The sequence below is a fragment of the Salvelinus sp. IW2-2015 genome, linkage group LG28, assembly GCF_002910315.2.
Source record: "Salvelinus sp. IW2-2015 linkage group LG28, ASM291031v2, whole genome shotgun sequence".
In the NCBI taxonomy this organism is placed as follows: domain Eukaryota; kingdom Metazoa; phylum Chordata; class Actinopteri; order Salmoniformes; family Salmonidae; genus Salvelinus; species Salvelinus sp. IW2-2015.
Genome location: NC_036868.1, coordinates 8,916,679 through 8,931,757, shown reverse-complemented (window position 1 = coordinate 8,931,757; position 15,079 = coordinate 8,916,679). Strand labels below are relative to the sequence as shown.

The window sequence follows — 15,079 nt, the reverse complement described above, 5'->3', positions numbered from 1 at the left end:
GGTTTGGGAATCGCTTCCTTTTAGGTGGTTGTAGAATTTAACGGCTCTTTTCTGGATTTTGATAATTAGCGGGTATCGGCCTAATTCTGCTCTGCATGCATTATTTGTTGTTCTACGTTGTACACAGAGGATATTTTAGCAGAATTCTTCCAAGGGGAGCTGTTGAGAAAGGAATGTGCAGGGAGAGAGAGAATGGCTATCAGTTTTATCACTGACCCTGAAAGGCTCTTTGCCCCTGACCTGTCACCCGAGAAGAGAAAGTCTTCACCCATCATTTGTCACCATTCCTATCTCTCAGATAAGTGAAATAAGCAAAGTGCCATAAGTTATTTGTCCAACTTGGGGAATGTGTGTGTGTGTTTGTGTAACACCACAACTATGAAACTGTGGACAAACTATTTTGCAGAACCATGCCCAGACAGGGAAGTGTGAATAGGAGATGGTCATCTTTACTGTGCTTTTGTTACCACACATCTTCACAATGGAAATATGGCAACTTGCAAAATGAATGCAAGACAAAATGACAGACATACACACTAATGATAAATCATATCATGCATAATATTTCTGGATCCTTACACAAACCAATATGGCTTGCAAAGTAAGGCAAAAACACATCAAGGTTTAACTTTATCTTATAAGTTCACTAAATAAACATCTCCAACATATTTCACAAGATAACATATATTGAACTAGGTCTTCAATACAGTAAAAGTATATTTCAGTCCAGCTAATGTGTCTTGGAAAAGCAGAGAAGAAAAGCAGAATGGTGACCACTTGGGTTCCAAATTAGCCTCCAAAAAGTTGTGCATAATGCCAAAAGTATGCAACTTCCGCAATCAGTCAACTAGGGGTGTCTTCAGCATAGTAGATCCCCTGAATGATTTGGCCTTACATTGCAGTCAGTCTCCACTTATGACAATTGAATCGCCGCATCATGTCCTTCTCATTGGGCTTGTTCGACATTGCAGGCGACAGTGCAGGCGATAGCCGACTGACAGATCTACAAAGAAAATTGCATCATAAATAACTACTCATTATTACTTGTACATCAGTCAGTCACAATTTACCCATGATGCATTACGTTTTTATTATCTCGAACACGGCCGCTGACTGTAATAAAATATCCGAAGACCTAACTTTACGAAAATACAACTCACCACCCACCATTTGTGCTCTAGTACGCTCAATAATGAGTTCTCTCATTCACCATCCTCAAGATTCCGTGGAGTTTTGCATACCGCGTTCGAATGACACTACACTGCTGAGACGCTGACCGTGCGCTGAAAGCTTTGTGCAAGTCTACTACTCGCCTCTCCCTGAAGCTTTGACATCAGTTTTGCCAGTCAGATTACCATGGAAACATGATGATTCCGAGCGACAAGACAATAGGAGAAAAAAAGAAAATGTGTTCAATAAATCCAAATACGATTATTTCAATAGACTACATATATATCACTGCCAATAAGTATTGCAATCAATGAGGGAAAAGTACAGTTAGACCATGTTGTCAAGACATTTTAGAATTTCCACAGCAACGTTTTTGAACCCCCTGACTTTAAACATGTATTTAGTAGCCAAGGCTATTGCATTTTATATAGCTTTAATTTAAGCCTGTCGCCCCTCCCTCTCGTTTCATTTGATAGGCATAACGGGACACTAAAATATTATTCGTTCAATTTATTGTGTATACACACGGTGTGCATTGAGGGGAAAACCCTGCACCATAATTGCTCATTATTAATATCCTAACTGACGTTTTATATACTGTAGAATACACCGAATGATGCAATCCATTCGACGGTATCTTTATTAAAAATAAACATCTTAAATTAAAAAATATATAAACGTAACTTAAATGTGGTGCATATTGTGACTTGAAATGTATTTCTTACAAGATGGCAAAAGGTTGAAATGTGCATTTTTATCAATATTTGATTCTCACATAAGCAGTATTTTTTCAATATGAAAAACAGCCGCCACTAAATATACCTTCTATGAACACTGTCTGTTTCAAGTGAATCTGGCTGTATTCAGAGCACGTTCTGAAAGTGGTGCCTGCTCGAGCTCACTGAGCCAAAAAGCCAAACACCAATTTCTACCTAACGCAAATGCCGATTCCTCATATTCACATTACATAATTGAGATGAAATTGTTACAAACAATAATGTCACCCTTACAAATGTATCATTATTAATCAATAATTAGGTATGACTTTGTTATGAGTGATTAGAACCTATTTCAAACCTCTGTATGCACCATAATTGCCCAAATTACATTCTCGGTCGACTTTTTTTTATTTTGTGATTTTGAAAGTAAAATTTGTTGCCGCGGCAAGATAATATTTTTCATATTTGTTACAATCTGAAAAAAATCCATTGTTTGACTCGTTTTTAAGCCTTGCCCACTTTCTGTGTGAGGACTCTGATTGGCTGGATCTGAGCGCGGATGCCGTCATCGCTCGGAATGCTCATTCATCTGTGCACTTGGGCGTTGGACTCCGCATCTTATTAGCAACAAGGGAAATTTCTCCATTTTCCACCCTGTCTACAGCGAAAGCCACAAATCTGGGATTTTTTATTACTTCTCTTCAGTTGGCAGGTTTTCTTCTGACATTTTCCCATTTTGTTCACTGCGACTGGACTTTGATTGCTTCTCCAGTAAACTTTTCAAAGAGGAACCTTCGCAAAGAGCTTGCGTTTAAAAAAGAGGCTAGTGGTCTTTGTTCGTTTTTTTTTGGATCTGTTGAGTTTCTTTGTTGGAGCGAAAGCATGGGAGCGCAATTCTCCAAGACAGCTGCAAATGGCGAAACCGCGGTTGAAAAGCCTGGAGAGGCTGCCGCTTCACCAACCAAGACCAATGGACAGGTAATTGCGTTTGTTAAAGGAAATATATGTATACCGTTGGTTTGCGTAAAAGTTCTCTCTGCGTTATTGTGGGCACTTATGGAGACGCACGCCGGGCTGTTGGAGCAAACGACCACGATGGGAAAACATTGATTCATAAGTCTACATGTTCTATATAATCAGTACTATTTAATCTAACATTTGATCATTGAGTTGAAATGTAATTTCTAAAAAATATATTAAGACAAACTGATTTGAATAATTATTTGGAGACAAATGTAAATTAAACACTCGTTTTCATTGACTCATTTGCGATGTGGGGATTTCCACACCGATAATGGGGTTACAGCCTTTGTTTGAAATGTCCGATTGTGAGACATTGGGAATTGGTATCACATTGTAGGGTTGGTCCATAGGTAGCCATGTATTGTTAAATGGCAATTGGATCGATTATGTTTTGAATCAAAATCATATTTAAAACTGAGCACAAATGTAATAACTTGATGCTATCGGTAAGTGAATGGGGGAGATGCACGACGCCAACAATGGCTTGCCACGGTCAGCTAACATCACCTCGCCTTTTGTTACAGATGCTCGAGTAGAGAGCAGGGACGGTTACTATGACACTGAAGGCAGGGGAGCCATATTCGAATAATGCGCCCGTCCTGTAGATCTTATAATAAGTGTTGGAAAGGGTGGTATTTATGAACGCGATATTTCAACCAAAAAAAAATACTGCTTGAAGGTTCTGTGTAGTTTTTTGAGATATCCATCTAGACTTTGCTCTGCGTAGTCGGGTGTATTAATGAGCATCTGCTGTTTTAATGAGCAGCTGCTTTGCGTTGGTGCCTCGGTATTGGAGAGACTGGCAGAGGCGCATCGCCCCCTAGTGAAACACCCGAAACATTGCCTCCGTCATTGCTGGAATCGGCTCATTCTCGCTTGTGATTAGTGYGAAAATGTTTCAATCACGAATCGCAAAAAAATTGTGTTGAATTCGTAAATCGCAAAGTAATTACCGCCGCGCGTTCCTGAAAGCCCAGTGATACTAAACAGGTAAAAACTTGAGATGAGGCTGTATGCTTTGGTCTCAGTTGAATTTGTGGTGTCTACTGCCCCTTGTGTAACTGTGTGGCAATGGTCCATGCCACACGTTATATTTCCACGTTTGCTTCTTGTATGATAAGACTTCAATTTCTCTTTAGGAAAATGGCCATTTGAAAGTGAATGGGGATGCCTCTCCTGCAGCTGCCGAGGCAGGCAAAGAGGTGCAGGCCAATGGCAGCACAACAGCTGAGGAGGCTCCAAAAGAGGAGGCTGCACCGGCAGAAGTGGCGGCAGTAGATGGGGTGAAGACAGAGAATGCAGAGATTGTGTCTCCAGCAGCCGAGGGTGAGGCCACCAAGCCGGAGGGAGCCACGGCTTCAACCAGCAACGAGACCCCCAAAAAGAAGAAGAAGCGCTTCTCATTCAAAAAGTCCTTCAAGCTCAGCGGCTTCTCCTTCAGGAAGACCAAAAAGGAGACTGGCGATGGGGCAGAGGGTGAGGAGGCTGCTGTGTCCACTGAGGAGGCCAAGGCTGAGACAGCCGAGGCCCCAGAGGTCACGGCAGAGGGTGAGGAGGCCAAGCCTGCTGAGGGAGAGGCTGCACCCGCTGCTGCTGAGGAGGAGGCTAAGGAAGCAGCTAGCCCTGCAGAGGCCAAGCCTGAGGAAACAGCAGCAGCCCCCGCTGAGGAGGCCAAGGTAGCCCAAGCCACTGAGGAGCCTAAAGCAGATGAGAAGCCAGCCGAGCCTGCTGCTGCAGAGGAGGCACCCATCTCGGAGGAGGCTGCACCTGCAACAGAGGCTGCATCCAGTCCAGAAGCCCCCGTTACTGCAGAAGCTGCTGTTGAGTAAAGCTGGAAACTCATAGCAAAACAGAATAAATTAAAATTTAAAAAGGAGAAAAAAAGATAATCAAAGAACATTTCCCTGTTTGTATGTTGGAGTGGTGCCAATTGATGGCTTTGGAGAACTTGTCTACAACCAGGGATATTTTAAAGCTTTCCTTTTTTTGGTTTTCCCTTCCCCCTCCACAAAACCTGTCTCGGTCCATTGTTACTACCATTCCAACGGGCAGAGGTGGGTGGCTTAAATGTAATACTACAGAAAGAATACATCCACACTCTGCCATATATTTTTTGCATCAGTATTAAATGTTTTTGGTTTTGCATTTTTATACAAAATGTAAACTTGTCAATGTATGGACATCCCCATGGTATGAAGGAGGTGGGGAAAAGTTGAGTTGTAAATGAAGGGGATTTGGGGTGGGCAGGGGATGGAATAGAAGGTGGCAAAATTGTGCCACAGACTGATGTAAAGAGTAATCTTAAAAATTTTGAATGAAACGACCAACATCTGTGTACCACGAGAGTACCATGCGATTTACAACACTAAGTCATTTATACTATGAGACAAAATATTAAATTCCCAGAGTTAGGTTTAGGAAGTCATTTAAAAGAAATCATAGGAGCTTTTCACTTCTCATTAGCTGTACCAGTCAGTGATTCAGTAGAAATACAAGTTGTATAGGCTTTATTGTTTATTGCTGGTTTTATGACCTTAATAAAGTGTAAGTATGTATAGGCGGGGTGTTTTTAACTGTGATTATTGTACAAATGAAATCTTGATCTCAAGAAGCACATGAAGTTTGCAGCTCTTTTTCCACCCGCTCATTTTTGTAAGATAACGGAAACAAATTCATCCTGGAAGACCTTTTAAGCAATTTTGAACTCAACCAAGCTGTGATAAGTGGAATGGTTACTGTTTATATACTGTGGTATGTTTTGATTACAGCAGACAATGCTTTTCAGTGGTCTTTGACGAATTAAGGAATCTCTATCAGATGCAATGTTTGTGTAGCATCTTGTCTCTTTCTTTTCTTTTGTAAATACTGGAGAAGGTTTTACCAATTTGACTTAGAGATGGAATGTAACTTTGCTTACAAAAATTGCTATTAAACTCCTGCTTAAGGTGTTCTAATTTTCTGTGAGCACACTAAAAGCAAAAATAAATGTGAATAAAATTTGTGCAGCATCTGTGTTTTCATTTAACCAATTTTTGTTCAGTTAACTGTAAAGATGGAGGTGGTAAATTGAGTAATTTCAACAGCTAAGTGAAGACTTGTCATCATTGGATACAAGTGTGTTAACAGTAGTGTATTCAGGTTAACTGCCTTTTCTACATACTCAAATGTTACGGTATGTTTGCAGAAGCACCTTGCCTTAAGCAACAACACCAAGATGGTTTTGCCTAGGATTTTAATTTATACTGTTACAGCTGATCACAGCCAGTGTCAATGCCCCTCGGTCTACAAAAGTCCAACATGGACTCCTCAATTGTTTGGCCAAATATATTTAATCTCACATTACAACTAACATAAACTAGGTCTAACTTGTTCAAAGCTTTTTAAAAGCAAGTATGGACCTGAATACAGTGCCTTTGGAGAGTATTCAGACCCCTTGACTTTTCCACACTTGATTGTTACAGCCTCATTCTAACATGGATTAAATTCATTGTTTTCCTCATCAATCTACACACACAATTTACGTAAGTATTCAGACCCTTTGCTATGAGACTTGAAATTGAGCTCAGGTGCATCCTGTTTCCATTGATCATCCTTGAACTGTTTCTACAACGATTGGAGTCCACCTGTGGTAAATACAATTGATTGGACATGATTTGGAAAGGCAGACACCTGTCTATATAAGGTCTCACAGTTGACAGTGCATGTCAAAGTAAAACCCAAGAAATAACGTTGAAGGAATTGTCTGTAGAGCTCAGAGACAGGCTTGTGTTGAGGCACAGATCTGGGGAAGGCTAGCAAAAAAATCATGCAGCATTGAAGAACACAGTTTCCTCCAAAATTCTTAAATGGAAGAAGTTTGGAACCACCAAGACTTTACCTAGAACTGTCCGCCCAGCCAAACTGAGCAATCGGGGGAGAAGGGCCTTGGTCAGGGAGTGACAGAGCTCCAGAGTTCCTCTGTGGAGATGGGAGAACTTTCCAGAAGGACAACCATCTCTGCAGGACTCCACCAATCAGACAAGATTCTCTGGTCTGATGAAACCAAGATTAAACTCTTTGGCCTGAATGCCAAGCGTCACTTCTGGAGGAAATGTGGCACCGGACTGAAAACCGATCAAACATCTCTTGAGAAACCTGAAAATAGCTGTGCAGCGACGCTCCCCATCCAACCTGACAGAGCTTGAGAGGCTCTGCAGAGAAGAATGGGAGAAGCTCCCCAAATACGTGTGCCAAACTTATTAACGTCATACCCAAGAAGACTCACGGCTGTAATCGTTGCCGAAGGTGCTTCAGCAAAGTAAAGGGTCTGAATACTTATGTAAATGTCTAAACCTGTTTTTGTATTGTCATTATGGGGTATAGTCTGTAGATTTGAGGGGGGGAAAAACAACTTAATCATTTTTAGAATAAGGCTGTAATGTAACAAAATGTGAAATAAGTCAAGGGGTCTGAATACTTTCAGAATGCACTGTACATGTGTTTGTCACAGGGATCAGGTTTTGTTCATTGCAAGTTCCACTATTAGAGTGCTATTCCACCTCAACATCAGATGCTGCCTACGTCACTGACATTAACTACGTTCACTAATTGTATTTTGACTGGTGTGAGATTGTAGAACAATAGTTATTCTCTGACTGGTACAATGCCAACTGAAAATTAAAAAAATGTCAGTGCAGCTCTATTGAGCAGCTCATTGCTCTAGCAAGAGACCGTCACTGCAGACTCAATACTTTGCAATGACGTTGAACAATGAATCAATCGCAGACCCACCCAAAACATTAAAAGAAACCATCAATACGGTGGTTTGAAGCTACACTTGGACAATGCAATATGCTTATCACAGATTTTGTTTCAGGGCCAGGGCTCCCTCCCGGCCAGGTTAGCTCACAAGTAACCTAGTCAAAGTTCCCAAGGTGCCCATGTTTAGAGACTAAAATGTACCTATTTTACAGTAGCTGGGTTAACACCTGGCAGTAGAAGGCCCGGCTACAGTGTTAACATTATATATGTTAGTTTCTATTGTAGCTTATATGGGCCATATATTCTGTAAGGAGGTGTTCATTAACCTGTTACCATGCTCTTCAGCTTCAGAGACTCAATGAATGGTGTTGCAGACACAAAACATATTTTGATGTCAGATGCATTGGGTGCAAACCTTTCCAAGGAAAGGCCTATTTCACAACTGACTAGTCATTTGGCATCTGTTCCTGTTCATTTGCTGCAGAAATAGGAAAGATTTCATATTAGCCTAGTTTACCTACTACCTCATGAAGATTGTGGCTTCTTGGTCAAAACTGTGGCAGTGTGTAACGGCAGCCTTCCCTCTCTTCACTAGAAGAGGGGGTATAACAGGGATCAGACCAACACGCAGCGTAGCCAGTGCTCAACATGTTTAATACGAACGATAAACGTGAACACTTAACAAATACAAAATAATAAATGTGGCAAACCGATACAGTCCTAGCTGGTGCATAGAAAACACAAAGACAGGAAACAACCACCCACAAATCCCCAACACAAAACAAGCCACCTATATATGATTCCCAATCAGGGACAACGATTGACAGCTGCCTCTGATTGAGAACCATATTAGGCCGAACACAGAAACAGACAAACTAGACACACAACATAGAATGCCCACCCAGCTCACGTCCTGACCAACACTAAAACAAGCACAACACACAAGAACTATGGTCAGAACGTGACACAGTGGCCTGTGCAACAGGTTCCAAGTAAAGTGAAATTGGCAAATGACTCAATGAGCAGTTGGGGAGCTGCAACATTGTAGCATATATCATTCTGTATCAAGTTATGTTATACTACATTGCAATAATTGCAACAACTGAAGAGCATGTTATACATGCCTCATAAATTGTCAGTTAAGAACAAATTCTAGTTGCCCATAGTTGCAGGAAGTAGAGGTGCTGAGGGTGCTGCAGCATGCCCATATATTTGTTTTTTACCAACATTTTTTGGTGGTCACAGGCCTTTATTACTCCGGTCGTCGTGTTTTTTCAATCAAATCAGTGAACTACGCCTTTATGATTCCTGGTGAGAGCACCATATAAGCGAGGGTGGAAGGCCGCAACCCAAAACATCTTCCCACAGCTATGGGTAGGCCACAAAAAAGCATGTGCACATGCTACTCCAGCTTCCTCAAGTTTTTAAATCCACACACGCTCGTTTCCCGCTTGCAGGTGCATGTAATCACTAATACTAGTAAGTTACTGGACTGAAAATCTAAATATACTTTGTCTGTTCATCAGGTCTACAGTCCACACAACTCGAAGATCAAGGTTGTATTAGCTAGCAATAATGGCGGTTTAAATTGTAGGTGTGTGTTGATGAAAATAATGGCCTGTGTATTATTTGTTATAACGCCATCGTGTGGCTGCCATGTAATGCATCAACCACAAAAATCTCTAGTAGGTTTTGTATCTTAGATTTGACATAGTACATTATGCATATTTGCAAATACAGTACATTGTTTACAAATAATAGAGTAAAACAACCTTATATATTGGATTATGATAGGGTTGGTTACATTTGACCTAAACTCATGGCATTTAAAATGTATATTCTTCAAGACTCAATGGGTATAAATCATTTACATGATCATGGTGGATTTAGCATATTTAGCACATACTTTAACTGATTTCTAACTACTCCAATTCATACATTCACACTAAGAATTAACGTTAGTATACAAAGGTTTTAATTGGCAAATGCAAAATATCCCATTTTCAACAAATATGAAATGATAGTAGGTTCAATTACGGGAACACCCACATAATCTTCTCTAAAAACATTTCATTAATTAAAAGGTGGATATTTCATTCAGAAGATAAAGCACGTCACACTATAAGTGCATTCAAGGAGTACCAAAGGGAAGCACAGCAAATCCAGGTTGTTTTTGTGAATCCTAGAAATCAACTGTTACAGTACACAAAGGAAACTAAATCTTCACAACAACGTACAACTAGGACATATAGAGAGGATGAGGCGAAGGTAGTGTTTTTTTTGCCTAAAATCTGTCCATGAAAATAAGACCACGAATTTAGGCGTTGTTGTATGGAGGTCAATGAGAAAGTGTAGAAATTAGTCAACATAAAATGTAATTTCTAATTTGCTACYTGAGATTTATTTGATCAAATAGAACAGGGTTCCCCAACTGGCGGCCAGCGGGTTTTATTTCCCCCCCCCCAAGTTTTCTGAGCAATAAAAAAACCAAAAACACTTTTTTTATTTTTTATTGTTGGACATGACTGTAAAAACAATAAGTCAGCTCCAAGTGATTTTAATTTGGGAAATGATTATACCTTTATTTCAACAAAGGTATAACCTTGCACAATTTGTCTTCTATTTGTAGAGGACAAACATGTCCTGTTTCTATAGAGGAAGCCTAGCTTGATTTTTAGCCGTTTACAAAGTTCATCAACATGCATTTTAAAAGACAGTTTATCATCCAACCATATCCCTAAGTATTTATATGCAGAGACCTGATTAATTCGAGAGCCATCTAAGCTCGTACGTGCAAGTGTATTTTCAACCAACTTTTTGAATCTATTAAAAATCATAAAATGTGTTTTCTTTGCATTTAAAACATGTTTCAGCTGTAATAAAGACCCTTGTAATATCTTCAAATCTGTCTCCAATAGTGATAATGCTTGGTCAGCCGTTGAAGCGATAGAGTACATGGCAGTGTCATCAGCATATAAATGAAATTTACACTTTCTTATCTCATCACCGATATTGTTTATGTAGAGAGTAAACAGTATTGGACCAAGTATAGAACCTTGTTGGACACCTTTAACCAACTCCAATGGCTCCGACTGGATGCCGTCGACTTTTACAGCCTGACTTCTATCCTTTAGATAGTCATGAAACCAACGACAGGCATCCGATCCCAGTCCTATTAACGACATCTTACCCAAAAGTATCGCATGGTCTACAGTGTCAAAATCTTTAGACAAATCTATGAACAAGGCGGCACAGTACTTTCTATTATCTAGAGCATTAGTAATATCATTTACAACACGTACAGTTTAAAAACATCACAAATTTCAGTTCGGTCACTGATGATCCCAGATTCCGATGTAATTTGCTTCGGCAGGGAAGTCAAGGAGTTTCCTCGTTTAAGTGAGTTAACAGTGTTCCAGAATTTAGAGGGATCACCAGCAGACTCTGTCATAGCATCAAGAAAATACCTAGATTTTGCCTTTTTTATTCCTTCGGTCCATGTAACGGATTTCCTCTTCATCTGAAGAGGAGTAGCAAGGATCAGACCAATGTGCAGCGTGGTAAGTGTCCATAATAGATTTTTAATAAATCAAAATGAACACAGAACAAAAAATAACAAAACACAAACAAACAAACAACCGAAACAGTCCCGTATGGTGCAAACACTGAAACAGGAAACAACCACCCACAAAACACAATAGAAAACAGGCTACCTAAATATGGCTCCCAATCAGAGACAACGACTGACACCTGCCTCTGATTGAGAACAGTACTAGGCCAAACACATAGAAATATAACAACAGAACAAAACATAGAAAAACAACATAGAATACCCACCCCAACTCACACCCTGACCAACTAAAATAAAGCCATTAAAAAGGAACTAAGGTCAGAACGTGACAGTCCATTTATTTATAACAGCAGCCAATCAGCTGTTTCGCCAGTTTTCCTCACAAGGCCCATGCTTGATTCTTTTGCAGGAAAAGGATTTTCAAATCACAGGAGAATTAAGAATTAGTTAGATTTTTTTAGCCTAAGTCGCTTTAACGGGGTGTGTTTATCAAACATGAAGATAAAAATTGATGAAAAGAAAGAGAACGCTATAACTGGGTCCACTATGCAGTTTACGGATAAAAGCTCTGATAAAAATCTGTTCCCAAGAATTCCCATGGATAGACAATAGACACATGATCATGTACAAATATAAGCAAGATTAGAAATTATTATGTTTTAGTAAAAAAAAATATTTTTGGGCTTCTTGTGGTCAATTTGTAGTCTACAAATTATTTCTAATTATGTTCCGGCCCTATGACCATCTGCTCAAGAAAAAAACATTTGGCCCACAGCTAAATCTAGTCGATGATCCCTGATATAGAAGGTGTGTAATCGTTAGGTTGTTACGAATGCACTGACATAAGTGGACGCACGTGGCATTTCGGCAACTTTTAAAAAACAACTTTATATCAGAGTTGTCTGTTGTTCACATGCGTATCTGCCCTCTCATAAAATTGCTAGAATGGTCCCACCTGATCTTGCCTGCCTTCCATCTTTGAGGACATGCATTTCCATTGCTAGAGTGGTCCCTCAACCATCTTGTCAATATAAGAAATGATCTTTGATACAGATCAATGACAATAAATATAATGCTTCAGTTATGGAGTCTGACATGAGGGAGTAGAATCAGCTGAGATGAGCTGCCCTGACTGCCACACTCTGGACTGTCCATGGAGAGATCACAGTGCTACCATGTGGCTGAATCAGGCACTACTAGTCTGCTCATTCTTCACACTAGAAAGAACAGATGGAAAAATGAGAGTGCCATTTCACCTCCATAAGACACTGTCAGGTCTGAATAGATTTGTGACAACCTCTAATAAATCATAAATGCATGTTACAACTATAAGTGTAGTCCTGACAAGTGAATATAGCAGAGACTAGCATGGATAACACAGTCACTCTTACCTTTGTGTCAGTTTTCTCAGTGCTTGTTTCCTTTGCTTTCTCCTCTTTCACCTCTAACAGCACAAATATACACATACATTAGGAAGCTACATCACAAGCTGCATTACATCAAGCTATCACCACTTGGATGAAATATTGCTAGGTGCTTTTCTATTATCACATTGAACTCAGTGCTCTTGCAAGGTTTGTACTCAGGATAACCAAGTTCTGAATACTCACCAACTTACATCTCCTCTCGCTCTTTGTCTTCCTCTACCCGGGGCTGCTTCGTTCCTTTTTTGTTATCGGCCACGTTCCTCATTCCTCCTTGTCCCTTGTCCTCCGAGTCAGAGAACTCCTCATCGGAGGCTATCCTCTTGTCTGAAGCACTGACTGAAACGAGACAGGAAGTCACCATTCAGATGCTGCTGCTGGCAATAGGATCCAAAATGGGATCCAATATGATTGAATATGGAAAATACAGCCGCTGATACAATATGAATGGAGCCAAGGTCTCACTGGAAAACAGTGGAGTTTACTATCCTGGCAAAAAAATTACAAATGAAATGGAACACTCTGAGTGATATAACTGCAACAGAGAGTATTTACAGGGAAGGTCAATGAGATGGTTCAGAGGATGTGATGGGTTAGAGGAGGCGTGTCTTACTGGACATGCGTTTGTCAGGGTCCTCTGTATCCTCGTCCACTGTGTCATCAGGGATGGCGTCCTCAGGGATAGCCTGCATCTGCACCACTCCCGGGGCGTAGGGTAGCATCCGGTTCTCAAACAGACGGGTTCTCAAACAAAGGACAATGCGTATAGTTGATTTTATTAAAACACGTAGGGTATGTCTATATATGGAAAAATACACATTTAAAAAAGTTGACCGATCAATTGGTCGAAAGAACAGACAACTTTTGGTGGACCAATATATATTTTTGTCGGGGACTGCTCTAATGTCCTCACACACTTGGTGGAACAATGACATTCTGCTTAGTCAGCTCCCTGTAGGCAGCCGAATGTCAGGACCAGCACTATCCCTGCTTGCGTCCCAAATGGCACCCTATTCCCTGTATAGTTTACTGCTTTTGACCAGGGACAACAGGGCACTGGCCAAAAGTAGTGCACTATGTAGGGAGTAGGGTGCCATTTGGGACAAAGCCCCTGTCTAGTGTTGAGACCACATAGCATTTTCTCTTGAGACCCATCCCATATTTCAGGTGGAAAGAAGACATGGTGTTAAGTAAATCCTTTAAAGTATATAAATTAGTGACCCGCAGTGTTTGTAGAAAGCTTGTTTGTACAGCTTGTTTGTAGAAACTGTGCATATAAAATCATTCCATCTGAACTCCTAGGGTGTGGGGCTCTCTTTTTCTTTTTCAATTGTATTAAGTAAACCATGAAAGTACACAGGTCTCAGTGGCCTGATATTTTCCCTCCAGGATACAGGTCTAGGCACTTGTCACGCCCTGACCTTAGAGAGCCTTTTTATTTCTCTATTTGGTTAGGTCAGGGTGTGATTTGGGTGGGCATTCTAGTTTTCTATTTCTTTGTTGGCTGGGTATGGTTCCCAATCAGAGGCAGCTGTCTATCGTNTTGGTTAGGTCAGGGTGTGATTTGGGTGGGCATTCTAGTTTTCTATTTCTTTGTTGGCTGGGTATGGTTCCCAATCAGAGGCAGCTGTCTATCGTTGTCTCTGATTGGGAATCATACTTAGGCAGCCTGTTTTCCACCCTAGTTTGTGGGATCTTGTTTTTTCACAGTTGCTGTCTAGCCCTGCAGAACTTTACATTTGTTTATTCTTTTGTTGTTTTGTTGGTGTTCATCTTAATAAAGAAAGATGTACGCTTACCACGCTGCGCCTTTGTCTCCTTCTAACGACGGACATAACAGAAGATCCCGCCACCAAAGGACCAAGCAGCGTGGCCAGGAGGAGCAGGGATCCTGGGCCCGGGAGAAAAGTGAGTGGAGGACATCGTGGACATGGGAGGAGGTGATGGCAGGGGACAAGACCCTGCCATGGAAACAGGCTGAAGTAGCGAGGGAGGAACAACTTTGCTACCAGGAGTCACGGAAACGAAGCAGACACGAGAGGCAGCCCCCAAAATGTTTTGGGGTGGGGCACACGGGGAGTGTGGCAGAGTCAGGATTCAGACCTGAGCCAACTCCCCGTGCTTACCGTAGGGAGCCGAGGATGGAACCAGAACCAGTCGGGGTGAAATTGGAGGTGAGTGAAGGGAGCGAAGCAGAGACAGTGAAGGAGTTGATGGGGGGATTGGAGGAGAGAGTAATGAGAGAGTTGCTGTGTTGGTGCATGAGGCACGACATCCGCCCGACGGAGCGTGTCCTCGATTTGATGTCAGCTCTCCATACTCGTCCTGAGGTGCGTGTTAGCCGTCTGGTGAAGACTGTGCCAGCCCCACGCACCAGGCCTCCTGTGTGCCTCCCCAGCCCTGCACGTCTTGTGCCAGCTTGGCGCGGCAGA

General features: G+C 41.2%; 1 protein-coding gene and 2 long non-coding RNA genes across 3 annotated transcripts; 1 reads left to right on the top strand and 2 right to left on the bottom strand.

The window, feature by feature from the left end:
* Window positions 1-433: 433 nt before the first annotated feature.
* LOC111954306 (uncharacterized) lies at window positions 434-1,735 on the bottom strand. The gene is made up of 2 exons (XR_002875965.2): window positions 1,168-1,735; window positions 434-1,003 (listed from the first exon to the last, which is right to left on the bottom strand). It is a non-coding gene; the product is annotated as an uncharacterized lncRNA (long non-coding RNA).
* Window positions 1,736-2,475: 740 nt separating this feature from the next.
* On the top strand, window positions 2,476-5,913 carry LOC111954305 (myristoylated alanine-rich C-kinase substrate). The gene is made up of 2 exons (XM_023973920.2): window positions 2,476-2,867; window positions 4,052-5,913. The coding sequence occupies exons 1-2, from the start codon at window positions 2,772-2,774 to the stop codon at window positions 4,739-4,741; spliced, it is 786 nt and encodes a 261-aa protein (XP_023829688.1). The 5' UTR covers window positions 2,476-2,771; the 3' UTR covers window positions 4,742-5,913.
* Window positions 5,914-9,932: 4,019 nt separating this feature from the next.
* On the bottom strand, window positions 9,933-14,152 carry LOC111954201 (uncharacterized). The gene is made up of 4 exons (XR_002875955.2): window positions 13,261-14,152; window positions 12,834-12,986; window positions 12,615-12,667; window positions 9,933-12,440 (listed from the first exon to the last, which is right to left on the bottom strand). It is a non-coding gene; the product is annotated as an uncharacterized lncRNA (long non-coding RNA).
* Window positions 14,153-15,079: the final 927 nt, after the last annotated feature.

Excerpts from the sequence above, each read along its gene's own strand:
- LOC111954305 (XM_023973920.2), top strand. The coding sequence starts at position 2,772 with ATGGGAGCGCAATTCTCCAAGACAGCTGCAAATGGCGAAACCGCGGTT. Across the intron at positions 2,868-4,051 it reads CAACCAAGACCAATGGACAG|GAAAATGGCCATTTGAAAGT; the intron begins GTAATTGCGTTT and ends ATTTCTCTTTAG.